The sequence below is a fragment of the Melopsittacus undulatus genome, chromosome 9 (assembly GCF_012275295.1).
Source record: "Melopsittacus undulatus isolate bMelUnd1 chromosome 9, bMelUnd1.mat.Z, whole genome shotgun sequence".
Taxonomy (NCBI): Eukaryota; Metazoa; Chordata; class Aves; order Psittaciformes; family Psittaculidae; genus Melopsittacus; species Melopsittacus undulatus.
In genome coordinates this window covers 11,486,498-11,505,663 of record NC_047535.1, presented here as the reverse complement: position 1 = coordinate 11,505,663, position 19,166 = coordinate 11,486,498, and the positions used below count along the sequence as shown (strand labels likewise).

The following is a 19,166-nucleotide window of genomic DNA, read 5'->3' as shown; positions in this document are numbered from 1 at the left end:
ACCAAAGGAATTTCCCAGCTTATCTATCAAAAAAGGCATTACAAATTCTATTGCAGAAATGGATTTTGCCGCAAAGGTCACCACTCCAGCTTCCGCAAGTGGTGCAGGAGGTCAGCCTGTTGGCCACCAGCTTCCTGTGAGGGCTTCATGATGGAGCCAGGGAAGGACAGGGATGATTCAGAAAACACCAGGCTTGTGAAAAATGGGCATGTCCTTGTGGATCATACCCCACAGAGCTGACCATCCCCTCTCCCAGGAGGATTAGCCTTTTAGAGCTGGGTGAGAGCAGGCTGCAGCTACCTCTCTGCAGCACTGTCAGGCCACCCTGCAGGAACTGTCCCTTCTCATCCAAAGCAGCCTCAAAGCTCCAGGGATCCTCAGTTTGTGCCATTAGTTTTCCCAGATGCCTCCAGTTGGAGGAAGCAGTGATTAGTTTGCTCAGTTTTCCCCAAGTAATTCTTGCATGTGATTTATTTTCTCGATGGCTACTGACCACTGAACTGACATTTTCATAGCACAGTCTGTGCCAGCCCCAACATTCCAGATGGTAACACTTAACTCAGAACCCATTGTTTTATAAACAGGGTTAAAATTGTTTTTCCCCCCTGTGCATCATTTTATATTTATGTACATTTGTATTTCATCTTTTTTATTGCCCACTCTCTTTCCACAGCTGGCCTTCATCCACACAACCCTTTATATCAGCAGCAAACTTCAGTATTTGCCTGCATTTGCTGATTATTGTTGAGTATGCTGAAGGCAGTCCCTGCACAGCTCCCTAGTGGTTTCTGCTGCACAGCTTTTTGCCTCCTACATTTTGTTCCTTAACTTTTAGGAAATGATTTCTCCCTGTAAGGGCCTCACATCCTATTCCACGACTGCTTCCCTCCTTTAAGAGACTTTGCTGAGAGAACTTGCCAAATACCTCTGGAAATCCAGGTGGATAATCCCAGTAGGCTCACCTTGCCCACACACCTCCTTACTCCTTCAACAAGCTTCAAGCCTACTCTTTAAAGCAGTTCTACTCCTTTCCAGTCCACAGATCTAGTTTATAGCCCACAGATCCCTGCATTTCCACCTAAACCACTGTTCTGTCCCTTGGTGCTATGGTGGGCTTGACAGAACAGGTGCTCACCACGGCAAATAGGTCAACACTCTCAGGTGTGAGTTTCTTCAGAGTGTGATTCCTCCACTACTGGTGTCCAGGAGCTGATGGCAGCATAGGACACATGGGGTGTCCTATTCCTTGTCAAAGAGCAACTCTTGTCCATGTAGGGCTGATATGAGAAGTAACAGGCTTGTGAAACATGCACTATTAGCAAATCCTCCAAATGTACCTAAAGATGAAGAAAGATTTCACCAGGCAAGGAAAGAACTTTCTGTAACTATGCAAAAAAAATACATCTAAAAACTTGATAATGCTGAGCTAATAATGGACAAACAGAACAGACCAAGGTGCAGAAACTGTCTTAAAGCAAGGTCCACTTTGCTTCTTCTCCATTCAATTATGCTTTGACACCTTGGTATTGAGTAAAGCATCTCCCAGAGAGGTGACCAGTAAAGCCTTGGAGGACTGAGCTGTATTGCTCCAGAAACACAGCTCAGGCACTCCCAGACCCTGCAGCTACCCACCTGGGCAGGCAAATGCATACTCAAAACTGGTAACTCTAATAAGAAACAAATACAAAGAGCAAAGCCTCAACCCCCCCAATTTGTCCCTTTACAGAGCTCCTGTTGCCAATAAACCTCTTCATAGTGGTTAAGTTGTTCAGCCTCTTCACTGCTTCTCCAGAATCAGGTCAAATTTAAAGTCCTGCCATATGCCTGTGGGCCTGTTTTGATGCATTTGTCTCTTGTTTACAAAGATTAAATCCCTCTGTTACATTCATTCATCCGCAGGCAACAACTGTTGTTTATAAAAGATAAAATTTGAAATCTCACACATCTTGTTTTCAACTGTTTTTCAGTGTTCATCTACGCTGTATATGAGCTGTGGTTTTCCCTGAGGTTTCCCATTCAGTTCGCACCCACTGGACATTGTACAAATAAGTTCTGCAAGAAGACTTAGCGAACAAAATCTTTCCTTGCAGGCAAATCCAGACTCAGCTCAGAAGCATCCCAGCCAGAATTACATGGCAGAAATCTGACATCCCACTTTGAGTGTATTGAGCTTCAGAGACATTAAATTGAAGTTCATATTCTCCACATTATTTTTACTTCTGTCTTTTTGGAAATTGAAACCCTTGCAAGGTTATTTTCTACAGTGGAAGGAGAGACTGGGAAAGAAAGGTGGTATCAATCTGTGCAGCAGTGAGAGCTTCACAAAGTGGTTTTAAATTAGCACACAGAAGGAGTAAAAAAAGCTGAGAGATGAGGAGCTGGGCAGAGAGAGCAGGAGGCAGAGAGTCTGCTGCATCCTGGATAACAGAGGGGGCATTTCTACTCTATCCCTATTTAGACTGTTCTTGAACACATATCATAGAATTCCAGAGCAGCTTGGGTTGGAAGGGACCTTAAAGCTCATCCAGTTCCAACCCCTGCCGCAGACAGGGACACCTTCCACTGGAGCAGCTTGCTCCAAGCCCCTGTGTCCAACCTGGCCTTGAACACTGCCAGGGATGGGGCAGCCACAGCTTCTCTGGGCACCCTGTGCCAGCGCCTCAGCACCCTCACAGGGAAGAGCTTCTGCCTAAGAGCTCATCTCAGTCTCCCCTGTTCTGGCAGGTTCAAGCCATTCCCCTTGGCCTGTCCCTACAGGCCCTTGTCCAAAGCCCCTCTCCAGGTTTCCTGCAGCCCCTGGAGCTGCTCTAAGGTCTCCCCTTCAGGAGCCTTCTCTTCTCCAGGCTGACCCAACCCAGCTCTCTGTCGTGGTTTAAGCCCAGAGCCATGCAGCTGCCTGCTCACTCCCTGCTGTTCTTCCTCCCCCTTACTCCCAGAGGGATGAGGAGTAGAATCATCAAAAGAATGTAACTCCCACTGGTTGAGGTAAGAGCAGTCCAGTAACTAAGTTATAACACAAATCACTGCTGCTACCACCAATAATAATAATGATAAGGGAAATAACAAGAGAAGAGAATACAACTGCTCACCACCACCGACTGATACCCAGCCCGACCTGAGCAGCTATCTAGCCCTTCGAGGTAACTGCCCCCAGTTTATGTAGTAGGCATGACATGTTGTGGTATGGAATACCTCTTTCGCTAGTTTGGGTCAAGTGTCCTGTCTCTGCTTCCTCCCAGCTTCCCCTCCTCCCTGCAGAGCATGAGACTCAGAAAGTCCTTGGTCAGAGTAAACATTTGAGCAGTAACTAAAAATATCGGTGCTATCAGCGCTGTTCCCAGGCTGAAAGTAAAAAACACAGAGCTGCACCAGCTACTAAAAAGGATAAAAATGACTGCTACTGCTGAACCCAGGACACACTCTCAGCCTGGCTCCAGAGCAGAGCTGTTCCAGCCCTCGCAGCATCTCTGTGGCCTCCTGTGGACTCGCTCCAGCAGCTTCATGTCCCTCTTTTGTTGCTGCTCCAGAGCTGAATCAGGACTGCAAGAGGTTCTCTCCAGAACACAGTAGAGGGGGAAATCCCCTCCCTTGACCTGCTACTCATGCTCTTGCGATACAGCCCAGCACATGGCGGGTTCTGGGCTCAAGTGTGCACTGCTGGGTACAGACACTCTCTGTGGAGATATTAGTTCTCCCCCAGAGTTTAGCTCTACTAGATCAAGCATTCAGAGGACCTGCTAGAATTGTACAGGTGTATGAATTGCCCCATGAGCAGAAACAGATTTAACTCATGATGTGCTCAACCAGCAGGACCCAGCATGTTGGCAGGCCCTGCTCCACAGGGCTGTGTCTGAAGGAGCTGGTGTTTTTTTTTTACAGAAGCTGAGGGGTAAGCAGGGATGAACACACAACAGCAGAAAAGCTGCTGCCATGAAGAGGAGCTCCTTATGGCTGGGCAGACTACCAACCAGCAGTGAAGACACCAACTATGGCTAAGTAGATCCAACAAGCCAGGTTTGCCAGGAAAGCCACTGTGCCCCTTCTGAATCCAACATACACCAGGCTGGCAGAACCACCTCTGCAAAGACCTGCAGATTCCTGATGCATGAGCAAGCAGCAGCACCTGGGTGCAGATGACAAAGGGATGGAGGCATTGCAAGGCAGGGGAGAAGGTAAGAGGCAGGAAGCTATTCAAGTGGCTCAAAGCACAGTGTAGGTGCTATTCTCCCAGCAGCCATTGATAGGATGGTCACATCAGTCATCTATTATGCATCAACTACCACCAGAGTGCTGACACTGACAGGAACTGCAAGGGCTGTGACTTTGTGGCATCACCCAGGCACATCTTGTAGTCTGAGGACTGGAACCAGGACACTCCTCATCTGATTCAGCCACTGAGTCACTGACATCATGTGGGTCTTCAGCCTGGGATACATAAACCTCTGCTTTGCATTCCCCCTGCTCCAGCAAAGGAGCCACCACAAGTGATGTACTCTGGCTAAGTCTCCTCTCCTTCTGCCCAGTGAGCTGAGCCCAGCCTAGGAGCTAAGTCTGCATTCCTGCCTTTCTCCAGCAGGAAGTTGTCTTCTAACCATGAAGGGACAAGACATAACCTTGCAGAGTCTCCATAAAAAAATAAGTTTGTCCTGTTCAGATTTTAGGGGCAGGAAAACCACGAGATTACATGGTCTCATTGAAGAAAGCATGCAACTGATCATCTTACAAACCCGAGCCCTAGAAACCCAGGTAAGCAAAGTGCAGTGCCAGGCCTGGATGAAACAGTGTAATGCTTATTACTATTTAACTGACAACCGTGTGTTCAAGCATCATAATTATACAAAGACAGCCTTTGTCTCAAGGAGCTTCAACTTTCAGCACATTGCTCCTCACAGCTCACCTCCCATCCACCACACTCTTCCTCATGCGTTTGGCTTTGATATGAAAAAGACCCAACCAAATTCTAGCAACCCTCAGATTGCTTTGCTGTGTGAAACAGCTCCTGCTCATGCAGGAATCTGTGCCCTAAGCTGCGGATGTAACTGAACAGTAATTAAGCAATGAAACTGCCAACCAGAAAACCTGTTGTTTAGCTGTAACCGCAACAGAGACAGCGGCAATCTTGGCCCTGGCAGAATTTTATCTTCTTTTTTTTTTATCTTTATAAAGCAGCCCTTTCAACACATGCATACTTTACAAACAAATTTCATTCCTGTTGTGACACAAAGATCTCCATCCATCTCCAATGCCTTAAGTCTCAAAGGCTTTGCTGGAGCTGGCCAGGCAGATTCACTTTAACAAGAAAACCCAAAAAGAATAAAACTGAAACAAAATCCAGAGATATATCAAGTTGTAAGAGCAAACCCCCTGGCTCTGCAGGAGCACAGCAGCGTGTGCCAAACATTTCCACATTAGCACCCAGCTGAACCAGATCCCACATGCTCTGTAGCTCTTCTGCTCAGCAAACCAGAGTTAAGCCTGGTGGGGACAGAACCGGCAGCAACTCTTTGTCATCCTGCCCCCGTGTCCTTGGTTCCAGCTTGTGCAGGCTCATCCCTAGCACCCTCTCTTCCCACTGTAGCAGGAAAGGCGTTACAGGGACGTGGTTTGGGATGTGGGAGGTAATGTGGGAGCTGGTGGGTGTTCAAGCTGTGAGCAGATTAACTGCTTATTTATCCTCACTTTAATTAGAGCCAACACCTCAGTTCACGACTGCTGATAACACAGAAGCACATTCTCAGCTACACTGAGCTGAAAATAGGCTGAACACGGGCCACAGATTAATTCCCAAATCTCACACCACAGCTCCTGATTTAGGGCAATTGATTCTGTTCTTAGAGTGCCTGCAAACCCAGAAGAGAGAAATCAGCTGAAGCAGGGCTGTAGCTGGCTTCATCCCAGCCTTTAGTCCAAGCAAGCAGCTTTTAAGTGCTTCCTGCTCAGTTCCTTCACAAGGCACCATGCAAAAGCAGGGCTGGGCAAGGTACCTTCCTTCAAATGCCCAAGCACAGGTGTGCACCCACATTGTAATGAGCATGGCCACTCAGCCACACTGCCCATAGCCAGTGACACTGCAGAGTAACCCTGCTGCAAGCAGGGCAGGGACATTACCATTTCCTGACATCTCAAAATGACCAATTTTTTCCTCTCCTCTTAGAACTGGGAATACAGCAGCTGCTCTGGAGAGAGGATTATGGAGCTGATCCTTCCTGTGTAATCATAAATCCATTATATTTTTTACTTTTTTGTTAAATTAACTTATTGACAGTAGCACAACTGCTGCTGCATGCTCTGATCACTGCTAGAAGGTGTGAAAGTGAGAGGACCTGGAGAACAGCAACAGCAGCACTCACATTTTCACTGGGAGGTGTTGATTAGCAGATTTCAGAAGAGCTCAACTCAGTCCTCTGTGTGAGCCGCCGTTAAAAACCAATTTATGCACAAAAGCAGTTTAAGCTAAAGGCAAAGTAGGGAACAGAGACTTGGCCTCAGTGTGACCTGCAAAGGCAGAAATGCTGCTCTAAGTCCTCAGGAAGGTGCTCCACAGTGAGAGCAGCTCTCAAAGAGTGGTTTTGTGTTCCCTCACTGCTGCCCAGGTTTGGCTTTTAAAGACAAAACATTCCATCTGTGACCCAAGCAGTTTGGAGAAACTGTATCCAAATTCTCTTCCCAAGAGCTCCAGCACTGGGAGAGAAGGATTTTATTACCATTTTTTATTACTGAGTTTATTACTGATTATACAAAGAGTCACAGGCCCAAAGCTCAGTGGTAGGGGCTGGACCTGTTCATTCATATACTCTCTGCAGTGTCCCAAACATAAGATGATTTTTTGCTTCATGCTACTCAGGTTACAAACTAACTGGTTAAACCGACTCATTTTGGGTTTAACAGAGATATATGTTAAATATATGTAATTTTGGGACAAGTCAGCCCAGCTCCTGAACATCAAACAAAATGGTCCCACGGACATAAATAATGGCACAATTCACCTCCATAGGAGGGACAGGCCTGACAACCCTAATGACATGCAAGAAACATAAATAGACCATAAACACCTGGCTGGGTTTTGTCATTGCCTTTCCTGACTGCTTTTACCCTAGCTGTGTGCAGGGCAGCATCATCATCCATGATAATCCCTGTTGCTGTGGATTCTTGGAGCAGTCATGAAGAGGGAATGGAAGATACAGTGAAATGCACCTGAAGTAACACGCAGCAGCTGTTCTAGCAAGACAACCAGAAAGTAAACTGCAGGAGAGGGGCCAGGCAGCCTCAGAGGGAGGTTGTGCTCCCACTGCCTGCTCTTGTGAGATCTGCCCTGGTGAAGGGGAAGCAAAATGGTTTCATGAGTCAGTGTAACACCACAGACACCAGTTACAATGGTCAATCACCCAGTGAAAGTGGCACAAGTTTAGACTGAAGCTGCTAACTGCAGACTCTCTTCCTTGGGCACTGCTGACACCACATCTGCACAAGCAAGATCACCATCCTGAATAAGAAGCCTAGAAAAAAATCTGTTGCACATGGTGACAAGTGACTTCTTGCAGACCTCAGGGCAATGGGAGCACAGCCTTCCCGTGCCTGTCAGGTGAGCTCCTGAGGTGGCCAGCTGCAGGGACCATTAACAACCTCAAACAAACCTAAGAAAATTTTATTATTGCATCCTATTAAATTGTCCCTGCCAACAGCTATGGCTACTTCCCATCTCAATTCTTCTGCTACCTAGTGCTGCAATGCCAGCTTACACATGAAGTAATCCTTTGCCATCTTCTGCCCAAAACACCTTAAAGCCTTCAAGCAGATTTCAGTGTGATTTATAGAAACATAGAAATATCAATGGATCTATGGCTCAGGACCACTTACTCTCCATAAAGAAATGAGGAGGAGCTACTATTGCTCTGTAAAGACAGGACAAGTTAGTTCACGAGGCTCTAGGAGTCATCCTGCAATGGCAAAGCCCAGGTACCTCCTGGCTGCACTCAGCAGAGCAGTAACAAAAAATGTGGCAGGGATCATACCGGGCAAGATGCAAAATCTTTATTCCAGTTCTGAATTGGAAAGAACAACACCTCCACAGCCAGTGTTTGACAGTTCAGTCAGCACAGGGAGAGGTCATGCTTGCCCTGTTGGAGGCACAGACTTAGAAGCAGTCTTGTAGGCACTTCGAGAGGAAGCTCAGCTGCAAAGTACAAACAGTGACCAGTTTGGCTTAAATTTTTAATATAAAAATTCACTAAAAATGCTAAAATGTGACAAACCATTGGAAATACTGTGACAAACATTTCCCCTTACGCAGTAAAAAACAAAACAAATCCAAGAAGCTCTGAAATTCTTGGATGGATTTCTTCTTCCTCCTGGCACACCAGACCATCTACTTCAAACGTTCATCTTTCATTGTTCTAAAAGAAATCCATGGCACCTTCACCTTGTACTTCAGTTCAAGTGGCTACTCTCGATGGACCAGCACAAACAGACCCAGGAAAAAAAGGACTGCATACTGTAAGAAAAAGGAGACACAAGAACGCACACTCATATCTAAAGATGCAGTAACAGCAGCAAACACACAGGGCAAATGGTTCTGCCTGTGCTTGTAAAGTTCTCATGAAGTAATTTTAGCTGGGGTGGGAGAAGGAAGCAGAAAATGAAAAGAGCTCTTACCTTAAATTTTGGATAATCATTCATTAAGATAGTCACTATTCCAATATAGGGCACAAATCTACAAGAATAAAGGTTTTATTACAACTTATTCAAAGCTGCATATCGGAGAAACACTGCCCTGGTACTTCAGCAAATGAAGAGCCACTTAAGTATGCTGAGGGCTATGGTAAACAGGCTCAACAGGCTTGGGACTTCTTCCTCCCAAGTAGGGAAGCCATGGCAGTGGGAGCTGAGTGACAATCAGCCCGAGAGTATGTTTTAGCCTCTGCCCCATTCAGCTCTCACCTGCCTGCAAAGACTGTGCCTTGCAGACTGATATTGATGGGAATTCCAATCACGCCTGAGTGTGCGTGGACTTTGCATCGGTGTCCACCCAGGATCAAAACCTCAGGATGCAGCTCAGGTCTTGATACCTTCGCTTAAGCCCAGCCAAAAACTGAACTACCTTTGTTTTTTAACTCTCCACAGTACCTTTTGAAATGTTTTCAGGCAGGTCACATAAACCCAGCAGGGAGAGTTCAAGAGTAAGAGGGGGATTAACAGATGGCACCGGGGGAGGGCAGTGTAAAAAGCAGCATCTTTTTCAACTTCACTTACCCTCTTGCTCGTCCTACTACATCCTTTTTCTCCAACCAGTGCTGCCCTCGTTTGTACAGCCCTCTGTCATCAACAGCATTATTGTCTCCCTTTGTCAGAAATTTGATGTCACCATTTTGCCTAGCAAAGAAAAGGCAGCCAGGTAAGTCAGAGAATAACTCATTAAAAGCTGTTCTAGAGTGAGCACATAGAGACTAACACAAAGGTTTTAGAAGCAATCATGTCCTACATGTCAAGCAAGATGAAAAAGGGAAAGTCTATCAAATGCAGTGGAAAGCAGTTTGGAGGAACACTGCCAATGAAAGAATGAATTCTGGCCCCAGACAAGCTTTCTAGCAGAGCTGAAGAACAGAATCAGCAGGATGAGACATTTCTAGCAAAGGTGCAGCTATCGCCTCTTTGCTTTTGACCTCTCTCATGTTGATGCTTTTCTTGCTTCATATACAAATGTTGGGTGCTGGGCTCCGTACTACCACCCAAAACGAGATTTGGGGTTAAAGCATACAGTTCTACACAGTGGTGGTCAGAAGCAAGCCGAAACTTAGAAATTATTAGGAAAGGGGGATAAAACAAAGCAAACAATACCATTATGATACTGCATGAACTCACAATGTGCCTACATCTTGAATGCTCTGTGCAGTTCTGAACCCCCTATATCCTTTTTTGAAATGGAGAGAAGAGCTGGCAAAGGCTCAGAAATGGATAACAAGGTCTGGAACCACTTCCATACAAGAAACAACAGACCAGGACTCTTCAGCCTGGAAAAGACAGAACTGATGGGAGATATGATGGTAGTCCAATAAGAATGACACAAACAACAATAAAACAGCTTTTCACTGCCTCTTCCAATACCAGACTGAGAGGACATCAAATGAAACTCAGAGATAACAAGTTAAAACAAGCCAGAGAAGGTGCTATGCAGAACTAACAGTGCAAACATCTCACTGGAAGGGTATTTTGGATGCCAAAAAATTGTATCAATTTAAAAAGTGACCAGATACTCCATGCAAAAAAGTGAAGGAGGCCATAAATAACGAACTGTGGCTTTGTGCCTGAAATCATAATGTGCTAAAGCAGGGAAATTATCACTGAATACTCTCTCTAGTCTTTAATTCATTGTGAGATTAATTAGTTAACTTGCCAAAACCAGCATCCCGGAGCAGATGAACCTTTGACCTGGAAACAGCTGTTGTTATGCTCTAGCTCTACACACCACATTGTGCATCCTTCCCAGTCATTTCCATTCAGTTTGCTGGGCAGTCAGCTCTGCTGTTTTCCAAGCAGCAACCTGTGCCACTGCTCGGGGTTCAGTGACCACTGTCATCTCCCTGTGGCATCCGGAGGCAGATGCTGAGCAGGAGCATTCTCCATGCTTGACTCTGTCAGCTTACTCACAGAAATGACAGATCAAATGCAACACAGGAAAACATGCAGAAGGTCTTCAGAGCTCATGCTGTTTTCATCATGCCTGAATAGCAGCATGTGTTACTCAACAGGAGAAGCTTGATAGGAAAAAAAGTCGGGGAAAGAACAGATCTTTCTTCAAAGCACATTTGTCTCCCTGTGTAGGGACAACAAACTCTAGAACTTAAGAGATACAGTCTGGAAAAAGAAGATACCCAAATATAGAGAGAAAACAGTTATCTCTGCAGACTGGTGGTGTAGGAGCACACCATCTTACTGACCAGATTCAATGGTCTATCATGAACTAGACAAGAAGGCCACAGCACAGCTGCTCTGTCTGAAAGGTGAATAAAATCTGCTTTGGCTGTCCTGCACCAAAACCACCAAGGAAGTTTTGACCACAGAGTGTGTTTAGTGATAAAGAATTAATTCAATTTCAGTCTAAACGAAGAAAAAAGGACCAGCAAGGAAAAACCATGTTCTCCCTGAAACTATACTGATGTGAACTGGAGCCCAAAGTGCTAGAAGATCAAAGGGAACAGGGTTTCTGTTTTCCCACAGCTTCACACTCTTTGTCAGCTTCTGCAGAGACTTTTCACAGTTTTCATATTCAGTCCATGACTACAGGAAGAAATGGGGAACTCCATCCATTCAGAGGATACTCCCAAACTCTACACTAGTACCAGAAAAATATTCTTTAAACAATTAAAAAAGCAACTGATACCCGAGCCCTGCCTCCAGCTCTCCTGGCTTCTGCCTGGCTTAAGGTCACCATAGTGATTTTTCAGTTTATCTTTCCTAACATAAAGTTCAGGTTTGTAGTTGGTTGTTTTATTTAAATGAAATCTAAAATATTGGAGAATGGTTTTACTTCACCGAATAAAGGACTGGCACTATAGGCCTGTTACTTAAAATGGAAAAAACTCTGGATACCTTTATAGTGCTAAGACAGCACAAGCAAAAAGTGTAGGGTGGGTAATATCTGGAGATGAACTGACACACAGAATGCACATTTCTGCTTCTCCTTCCTATACGGTGGCTCAGAGTGGAGAAATAAGACCTTGAACTTTGTTGCCTCCTCAATAATCAGCCCAAGCAGCATTGGAGCCCAGCTGAGCCTTTAATACACAACAGGGGAGGAGGAAAGTAGCATTTCACGTAAGAGTTCCCAAGACATCTCAAAAAGTGCACGTGCAACATTAGATTACAGATTTACCAACTATACTGACTTTTATTTTTGAATTACTGGTATCAAAGTGGTACTTTAAAAACCGGCATTGTTAAAAGATTTGACTACAGAATAAATCTGAACAGCAAAGACTGCTCTGTCTACTGGGAAGAGGTGCCACCCTCTCATAGCAAGGATTTCAGCTGAACTATTTGTGTGCATGAACCTGGCTGACCTTGCCTCTGGGCCAAATGATCTGGGTGTCTCAACAGCTGTGACTGCCATGAATGCTTGGGGGAAGGGACCTTTCTCTACCCCCTCAACCTCACTTGACTGAAGCAGTCATCAAATGCCACCTTTACACATGATTCAAGTGATTCCCTTAACCTAGGAATAGATCTCTGAGTGCTGGTATAGCTCCAGTTCACACATCTTCCAGCAGGTATTTACTCTGCAGAAACAGATGCTGTGACCCCATCCAACTGTTGCCCTCTCCGAGCTGGCTTGAAGAACCAGGGATTCAGTGCAAGATTTAGTTTTTGCTCAAATGCCCAAAGGGAAGGCTCATTTCCTCCCCCCCCCAGACTGGCCTCAAGCAGTCATAGCATCCATCAAAACAGAAAGGCTCATGGCTGCTGAGGAAGCCTTGCTTGAAAATTAAGCCCTGTTCAGCAATCACACCAGAGTGACTGTTCTTCATTCCTTCAAACATGCAACCTGACAGATGTTCAGAGAATGAACAGTATATGGACAGCCCAATGCACAGAGATGTAACACCACCAGACTTCCTACAGAGAAGAAAAGAAACACCCTCCCTCTGCATGACAGCAGAAGCCAGGGAGGGTTCTGCTTTCTTCCACAAAGACAAACTTTAAAATAATGCACCCTACACACAAAATACCCTTCTTCCATCAGTTTCACCTCCACAAACAAGAATAACTTCACACACATAAGTGCAGCTGTGCCTAAAAGTGACAGTACGTAGTGCCTTGGGATGGAAATGATGGCACAGGAGACGTTAAGTGACATGGGGAGTCCAGGTTACTCGCACAGACCTTCTACATTCTGCTGGATTACCTTTACAAGTAAACCAAGGAGGGCAGACATTGTCTGTCTGAAACTTCTGTGCTGCCTCCTGCAGCACCTGGATACCAGTTACTGACAGCACACCCATTCATTTAACCAAGGAGATGAGGAAAAACATAATTTAGCTTAACATCCTGCAGTAGAACCCCCCAGATTCTTAACATACTTCTCATGAATTTTCAGGACACGATGGACTATAGGAATTTCCCTTCCTTCTATCCTAAAGACCACGATTTCTCCCACTCTGATTGGATCTTCGATTCGATTTGTGAGGAACAGGAGATCTCCTCTGTGAAATGCAGGCTCCATGCTGCCACTGAAAAAGAGAAAAGGAGCAATTGAACAATATTTAACACTCAGAATCAGGTTTTGGAGATTACAGTCCTTTAAGAAAAATCTCACAAGAACCTCAACAAAGAGCTCCTAAGAAAACCACCCTGGAGACCAGGCACTGTTGAACCTCTATCACAATCAGATTTTAAATCCCCATCCTACCAGGTTAAATTTGCTGGGAAAAGAGCACTGCCAGCAGCCAGTGTTAACATCATACCAAACAGGAAAACCCTTCTGCTTTCTTCATAACAGCAAAACTGATGACAAGCAGCAACTTCTTGACTTCTGAGCAATTCATTGGCAGAACTTCCACAGTGGTGGGAAGCTTCTTTACATAGAATCAGCGAGGTTGGAAAAGACCCTTAACACCATCAAGTCCAATCTTTTTATTTCATTTGGTGTCATTTTTTGCAGGCAGGTAGATCCTCCTCACTAACAAAGCTCTGAACACACACAGGCTCTGCATTCCCATCTGGAACAGACAGACGGGTGTGCTAAAAATTTGCTACCGTGATTCATGACTTTGCTTCCCAATCTCATTTCAGCACTGCTATTCATTTATTTTAGTCCTGTCTTCTAAATGGCAATTGTTACAAAATACTTAACCTTCTTCCTTTCAAATAAATAATGCAGTCCAAAACAAAACGATGAACTTTAAGTACCACATATATTCATGGTTTATCTTGAGGCAGCACGGAAGCTGCTACTCAGAAGATCATATTGCTGAAGAAGCGACACGACCTGACAGCCCCTGTCTTACTCATTGGAGAAACAGCATGAAATATCTCCCCTGCACTTACAGGCCCTTTGGCAGGGAGTTTTGTTAAATGGCATGTGGTGATTAACACCAACATAAAAACACACAGGGAGGGCAACGCAGCCACAGAACAGGCCCTGGGCAATAACCATACCAGCAGCCAATAGCTGCCCAAGGAATCTGTCCCATGCAATAGGAGGGTGGGAGTAACACCAGTGATACCAACTGCACCGCACTTCTGTGAGGGCAACATGCAATACCTAAAACATATCCAGTCACAGAGCAATAAACCTTATATAAAAGAACACAGCTAAGGCTCCCCTTTCTCTGGCCACGCTATAGCTTACTAGAAGGCCAGGGGAAAACCAAGCCACTGTGAAAGACAAGCTAGTGATTATTGTTAAAGATGAACTATAACATGTAATAACATTCCCCAGGCATTTCAGGAAAACACCAAATCCTTTTAATTGTAAAACTTTATTCCCTGGTGTCTCAAATCAACTCCCTTTTCACTCACCAAGGCTCATTTGATACTTCACCTATCCATGCGGCAAGAGCGGCCAGCACCACAGAGGTATCACTGCGCTGAGGTGTTCTGCTACCACAACTTTAGCTATGAGAAGTGCAGTTACCCTTGATGAGAGGATGGGGTCTGCCACAAACATTGTGTTTATAAGGGATAATCGCCCCCCCCCCCCCAGCTTCTCTGCTTCAAGGCCTTTCTTTTGCATGGCTCTTTCACCTGCACCACCAACCATTTCTCAGCGAGGTTTGATACAATCCAGAGTTTCGCTGGTTTCTCTGAAGTCCTTCCTCCCCTTCACCCATCCTCAGGACCACCCCTGTAGGGTACAACCCAGCAGCTGACAGACACAGAAGGAAAAGATGCTGGTTTCACTGCAGACTGCCGGCCATGCTTACCTGCTTTCTCTTCCCTTGCCTGCTGCTCTGCGCTACACGGCAGGGCGAGTTCTCTGTGGGCCAAGGGCGGGACGGGAGCCTCTCGCTGCCCCATCCCTCAGGAAAACCCCTTCGGTCGGGCCCAGCGCCGCCGGCCAACGGCTCTCCGGCCCTCACCCCCTCTCCGGAGCGATACTGCCGGACCCACCCGTTTACCTCAGCACCACCACGATGGGGCTCTCGCTGCCCGTCACCACCATCAGCCCCTTCCATATCATGAGGGCGGACGACACGATCATGCCGAAGTTCAGCACCTGGTAGTAGAGCTGGAGGTCGGGGGGGTCGGTCAGGCCCCGCGCCCGGGCAGGGCAGACCCAAACCACCCCGCTCCCCACCCGGCGCCCCGGCCCCCCCAGTCCGGACCTGCCGCTTGTTCATGCGCCGGACATCGTCCAGAAAGTCCAGCGACAGCATCTCCGGCACCGAGCGCGGCGGCACCAGCCCGCCCGGCACCAGCCCGCCCGGCCCCGCTTCCGCTTCCGCGCTCGCTTCCGCCCGCCTCGCGGCCGCGTCCGGGCCCGCCCCGGATGGGGAAGAACGACGCCAGGCAGGGACCCTTGGATGCTTTTATTTGCGATATTTCGAAGTAAACATCATAGCAAGGCACGGACGCCGCTGCGGGTTAAATAGATACGTGGTGGCTTGGGGGTGCCCCCTGCTATCCTTAGTTCTACGTAGGCTACCTGGTAAAACATCCCCTAGGCTAACGTACACCGTATCAAAAAATACAAAGAGTCCAAACTGTTCGTATCAAAACACGTCGAGACGAGCGGGTGAGCGATCCGAATGCAGTAAGATAAATAGTTCTTAAATTATTTAAACATCGTCATAGTAAACAATAATGAGCGGGGTTCTGGCTCAATGTAATTAAAAAAATAATGGCATAGGAGATAGTTCTACACAAAGCGCGTGTGATGGGGGAACAGCTGAGGAGGGGGAGTCAATATGACTGTGCGGAAGGAAACGTCTACCAAGTGGCAGTAATGCTGAGCCGTGTCGGGAGAAGAGCTACGGATGGAACCCCCCTGTGGGCTGTGACCCCCAGTCTGCTGCCACAGCTCAGCCCAAGCTGCAGGGCGCACCAGCACCTAGTGATGCTGTCAGCAGTGCTGGGGTGGTTTCACTCCAACTGATGCCATGGACAGGGATAGGATGGGGGGCAGGGGCATGTTTTCCCCTTCTGGGATGGTGCCAACTTGCCACCGGGTGCTGCCCAAGCTCCCCTCTGGGACAAGCTGCCAGGCACCAGGCCTTGCTGCTCCCCTCCAGGGGACAACTTCCAGCAGTGCAACTCCACTGACAGGTGGCCCACACATCCCAAGGTGACCAGGCCCGCCTTAACAGGACACGTGACTTTGGGCTGTGCTCACCCGAGGATGTCAGCTACAGAATTCTCTTTCAGGATGATTCAGGTCTTAGACACTTCATTAAACTGCATTTTGGAAAATAAGGTTGTTATTCTGGCAATTAAAGAAAAAACAGCACAACTTACAGCTTGAACCTGTCCCGTGTAACACAGAAGATCCTGGATCAGCCAGCATGGTCCTGACAAACGTGTTTTGCTGTTATGAGTTAAAATGAATAAAACAAAGGCAGGATGGGAAGAGAAAAAATAAGCCATAAATAGGAGAAAGAAAGCAATAGGGAAGGCAAGGCTTGGGCTCCGTACAGAGGCTGAGGCAGTGCACACTTGGAGGAGAGCTCATCTTAAGGAAACTGCAGCTGCAGAAAGTGCTCCTTGATCCTCAGGAGTTGGGACAAACTCCAGCAAGGATTCTTGCCCTGCTTTCCCTTTTCAACTCTCTGATCTGGCAGAGAGTTAGTGCTTAGGATGCAATAGCAGGGTTGGGTTTTCCTTTTTAAATTTCCCTTACAAATAGAGGTTAACGGAAAGCTATGTCCATTCCAAGAAATCAACAGAATATTTCAGAGATTCGCCCCATCCCCACCCTGTATTTTGAGTAAAAACCCTCCAACAAAAAAAAACCCCAACCAACCAAAAGGTTTTTTTTTTGTTTTTAAGTCTTAAGAGACTTTGAATGATTGTTCTGCGAGGTGCTATTAGGACCCTCCACACCACACGTCTGACTGTGTTCACAAGGAGCTGAGTCACTTTTGCACTCTCTACATTTCAGGTTTTCTTCTTCTGTTGTAGTGTTCATCTCACCATTATAGCCCTCGTGTCCATTCTCACCTATCTCCCTTTCTACCTTCTGCCTTGCATCTTCCTCCTCCTCCTCTTCTTCTTCCTCCTCTTCCTCGTCCTCCTCATCTTTTACTTTATGAACAATGAAGAGGTGTCTGTTCAGAGAGATGTGAGAGGTGTAGCACAAGCCACAGAATAAGCACTGGTAGGTGGAGCTGTCTGTCTTGTGCCGAGGTATGTGTTCCTGAAACTCAGTGCTGACGTCTGTCGTGAATCCACACTTGGCGCATTTCCAGTGCGCTCTCAGTTTTTTGGCTGGCGGTGCGCCTGAACCCGCAGCGGTCTCTGCCTGTCCCAGCTCATCCACTGCCATCCTCTTTGGAGATTTTGCCTTAAAAAGAAACAAGAGATTAAAATGTTACTTCCTTGCTTGAGCCCTGGGAAGAGCAAGTGCTCAATTCCACAGGTGTATCTGAAGACACCTGTGGGTGAATCCACATCGGTATTTTGAAACAAACTAGACAAAGCTGTGCCACAGGACTTGTGTCACATGTCCTTTCTTCCCAGCACCCAAACCCCTCACCCCAACATGCATGATCTCAACTGCTGTCCTGCAACTGGAGACCTGGTAAGGGGTGCCTGGGCAGGAACATGATGGTGAAAGAGAATGTGAACTTGGTGTGGGAAGGAGGAGCCCACCAAGCAGGGAGAGCTGAGGGACACGGGAATGGTCATTGGCCCAGACAACGCTTCTCAGATTTAACTCCGAGCATTCTCCCCTGCACTCAGGCTTTTTCTTCATGGCATTTCTAATGAACTCATCCCCTCATCCCACAGTGTGCTTCTCTTCCCATGAGGATGGCACACTTGCATACATCCCTTGACATGATTTTCTTATCTCCTTATCCAGCAGCACTGAGCAGTCTTTGTTTAGAATACAGCTTATAGCCTTGTATTTGAAGAGACCTGCTGGAGCCGTGGGAAGCCTCTGGCGGTCCCTGGTTAGCCATGTGGCTCTGCTTGGGGAAGCAGCCACCGGCTCATGGAAGTGAATTCTTGGGTTTCTCCACATTTTCTTACAGCATAAATACAGAGGAGAGTCAGTCTTGGCTGTGATCCCTCAAGAAATCAGGTGAATGATAAACTACAGTGACATGGATAAGGTACATGTATTTTTAAAGTAAATGGAGCAAAGAGCCCAATCAGCCAACCCTCCACTCCAAACTGACCCAAAATCAAATCAGTTGACCAGTTACACTTGCTGAAAACAAATTACACAGTCCTACTCAGGAGGAAGGCAGTTCACGTAGGGAGTGGATCTAAGTAGTAATTATTTTAAAAGACAAAAATCCCTTTTGTAACTAGCAGAAAAAAAAACAAGGGAAAAAGAGGAAAAATGTAGCAAACCCATGACCAGAGCGGCAGGGGCAAACAAGGCTAATAACAATCTAAATTACACCTGGTTACAAAGCAGACTGCAAAAAGGCCAGTAAAACATAAGGCCACATGTTCAGGAATATCTTGAAAAATGCAAGATATGTTGTGCACTTTCAGCTGAAGTGCAGCTGATCCTGACACTGCCAGAGAGAAGCAAACTGGATGGAGCTGAAAGGAGGACAAGAAAATCTGCCAGGTGGATGAGAGGCCTTGATATAACACCCCAAGGGAATAGCTACTCGCCAGGTACATTTATTTTTCAATGAAAATATATCAGTTACTTCTGCTGTGTCTCTCTCTGGAGCTTTTGCTTTGGCCATCTGGGATAAGTCTGGGTTTTTGATGCCATGCATGAGGCTGATGTGATTCTCCAGCATGAACGGCTGAGGAAATGTCTGATTTTCATCTGTGCAGTACCTTGGAAATACAAAAAGGAAGAAAATTTATTAGAGGAAATGCCCAGCTCCTTGTTTCCATTCAAACAGGTCTTTGTTATGTGCCAAACCAATAGGTGTCACTGGAGTGGAGATGCTGGACAGTAATGTACAATTAGATTACCAAAATATGTAGCAAATTGCTGGTTTAATAATAAAACATTACCCCTGAGTAAGCATGAATGGGAATGA

At 46.4% G+C, this 19,166-nt stretch overlaps 2 protein-coding genes across 4 annotated transcripts in view; both read right to left on the bottom strand.

Annotated features, from left to right (window-relative positions):
* Positions 1-8,014: 8,014 nt before the first annotated feature.
* On the bottom strand, positions 8,015-15,448 carry SEC11A (SEC11 homolog A, signal peptidase complex subunit). Of its 2 annotated transcripts, none has more exons than XM_034066085.1 (6): positions 15,321-15,448; positions 15,114-15,223; positions 13,074-13,223; positions 9,250-9,369; positions 8,653-8,710; positions 8,015-8,491 (listed from the first exon to the last, which is right to left on the bottom strand). In XM_034066085.1, the coding sequence occupies exons 1-6, from the start codon at positions 15,369-15,371 to the stop codon at positions 8,441-8,443; spliced, it is 540 nt and encodes a 179-aa protein (XP_033921976.1). In that variant the 5' UTR covers positions 15,372-15,448; the 3' UTR covers positions 8,015-8,440. The 2 variants fall into 2 exon arrangements, with proteins under 2 accessions (XP_033921976.1, XP_033921977.1); XM_034066086.1 differs by having other exon boundaries at positions 8,198-8,491; positions 15,114-15,211; positions 15,321-15,439.
* Positions 15,449-15,509: 61 nt separating this feature from the next.
* The window catches only part of ZNF592 (zinc finger protein 592), a 42,036-nt gene continuing 38,379 nt past the window's right edge, over positions 15,510-19,166 (bottom strand). For both annotated transcript variants that reach the window (XM_034066227.1, XM_005142510.3), the window contains exons 9-10: positions 18,822-18,957; positions 15,510-17,494 (exon numbers count right to left, since the gene is read on the bottom strand). In XM_034066227.1, coding sequence (XP_033922118.1) covers positions 16,976-17,494; positions 18,822-18,957 — 655 coding nt within the window. In that variant the 3' untranslated portion in view covers positions 15,510-16,975. The remainder of the gene's footprint in view (positions 17,495-18,821; positions 18,958-19,166) is intronic.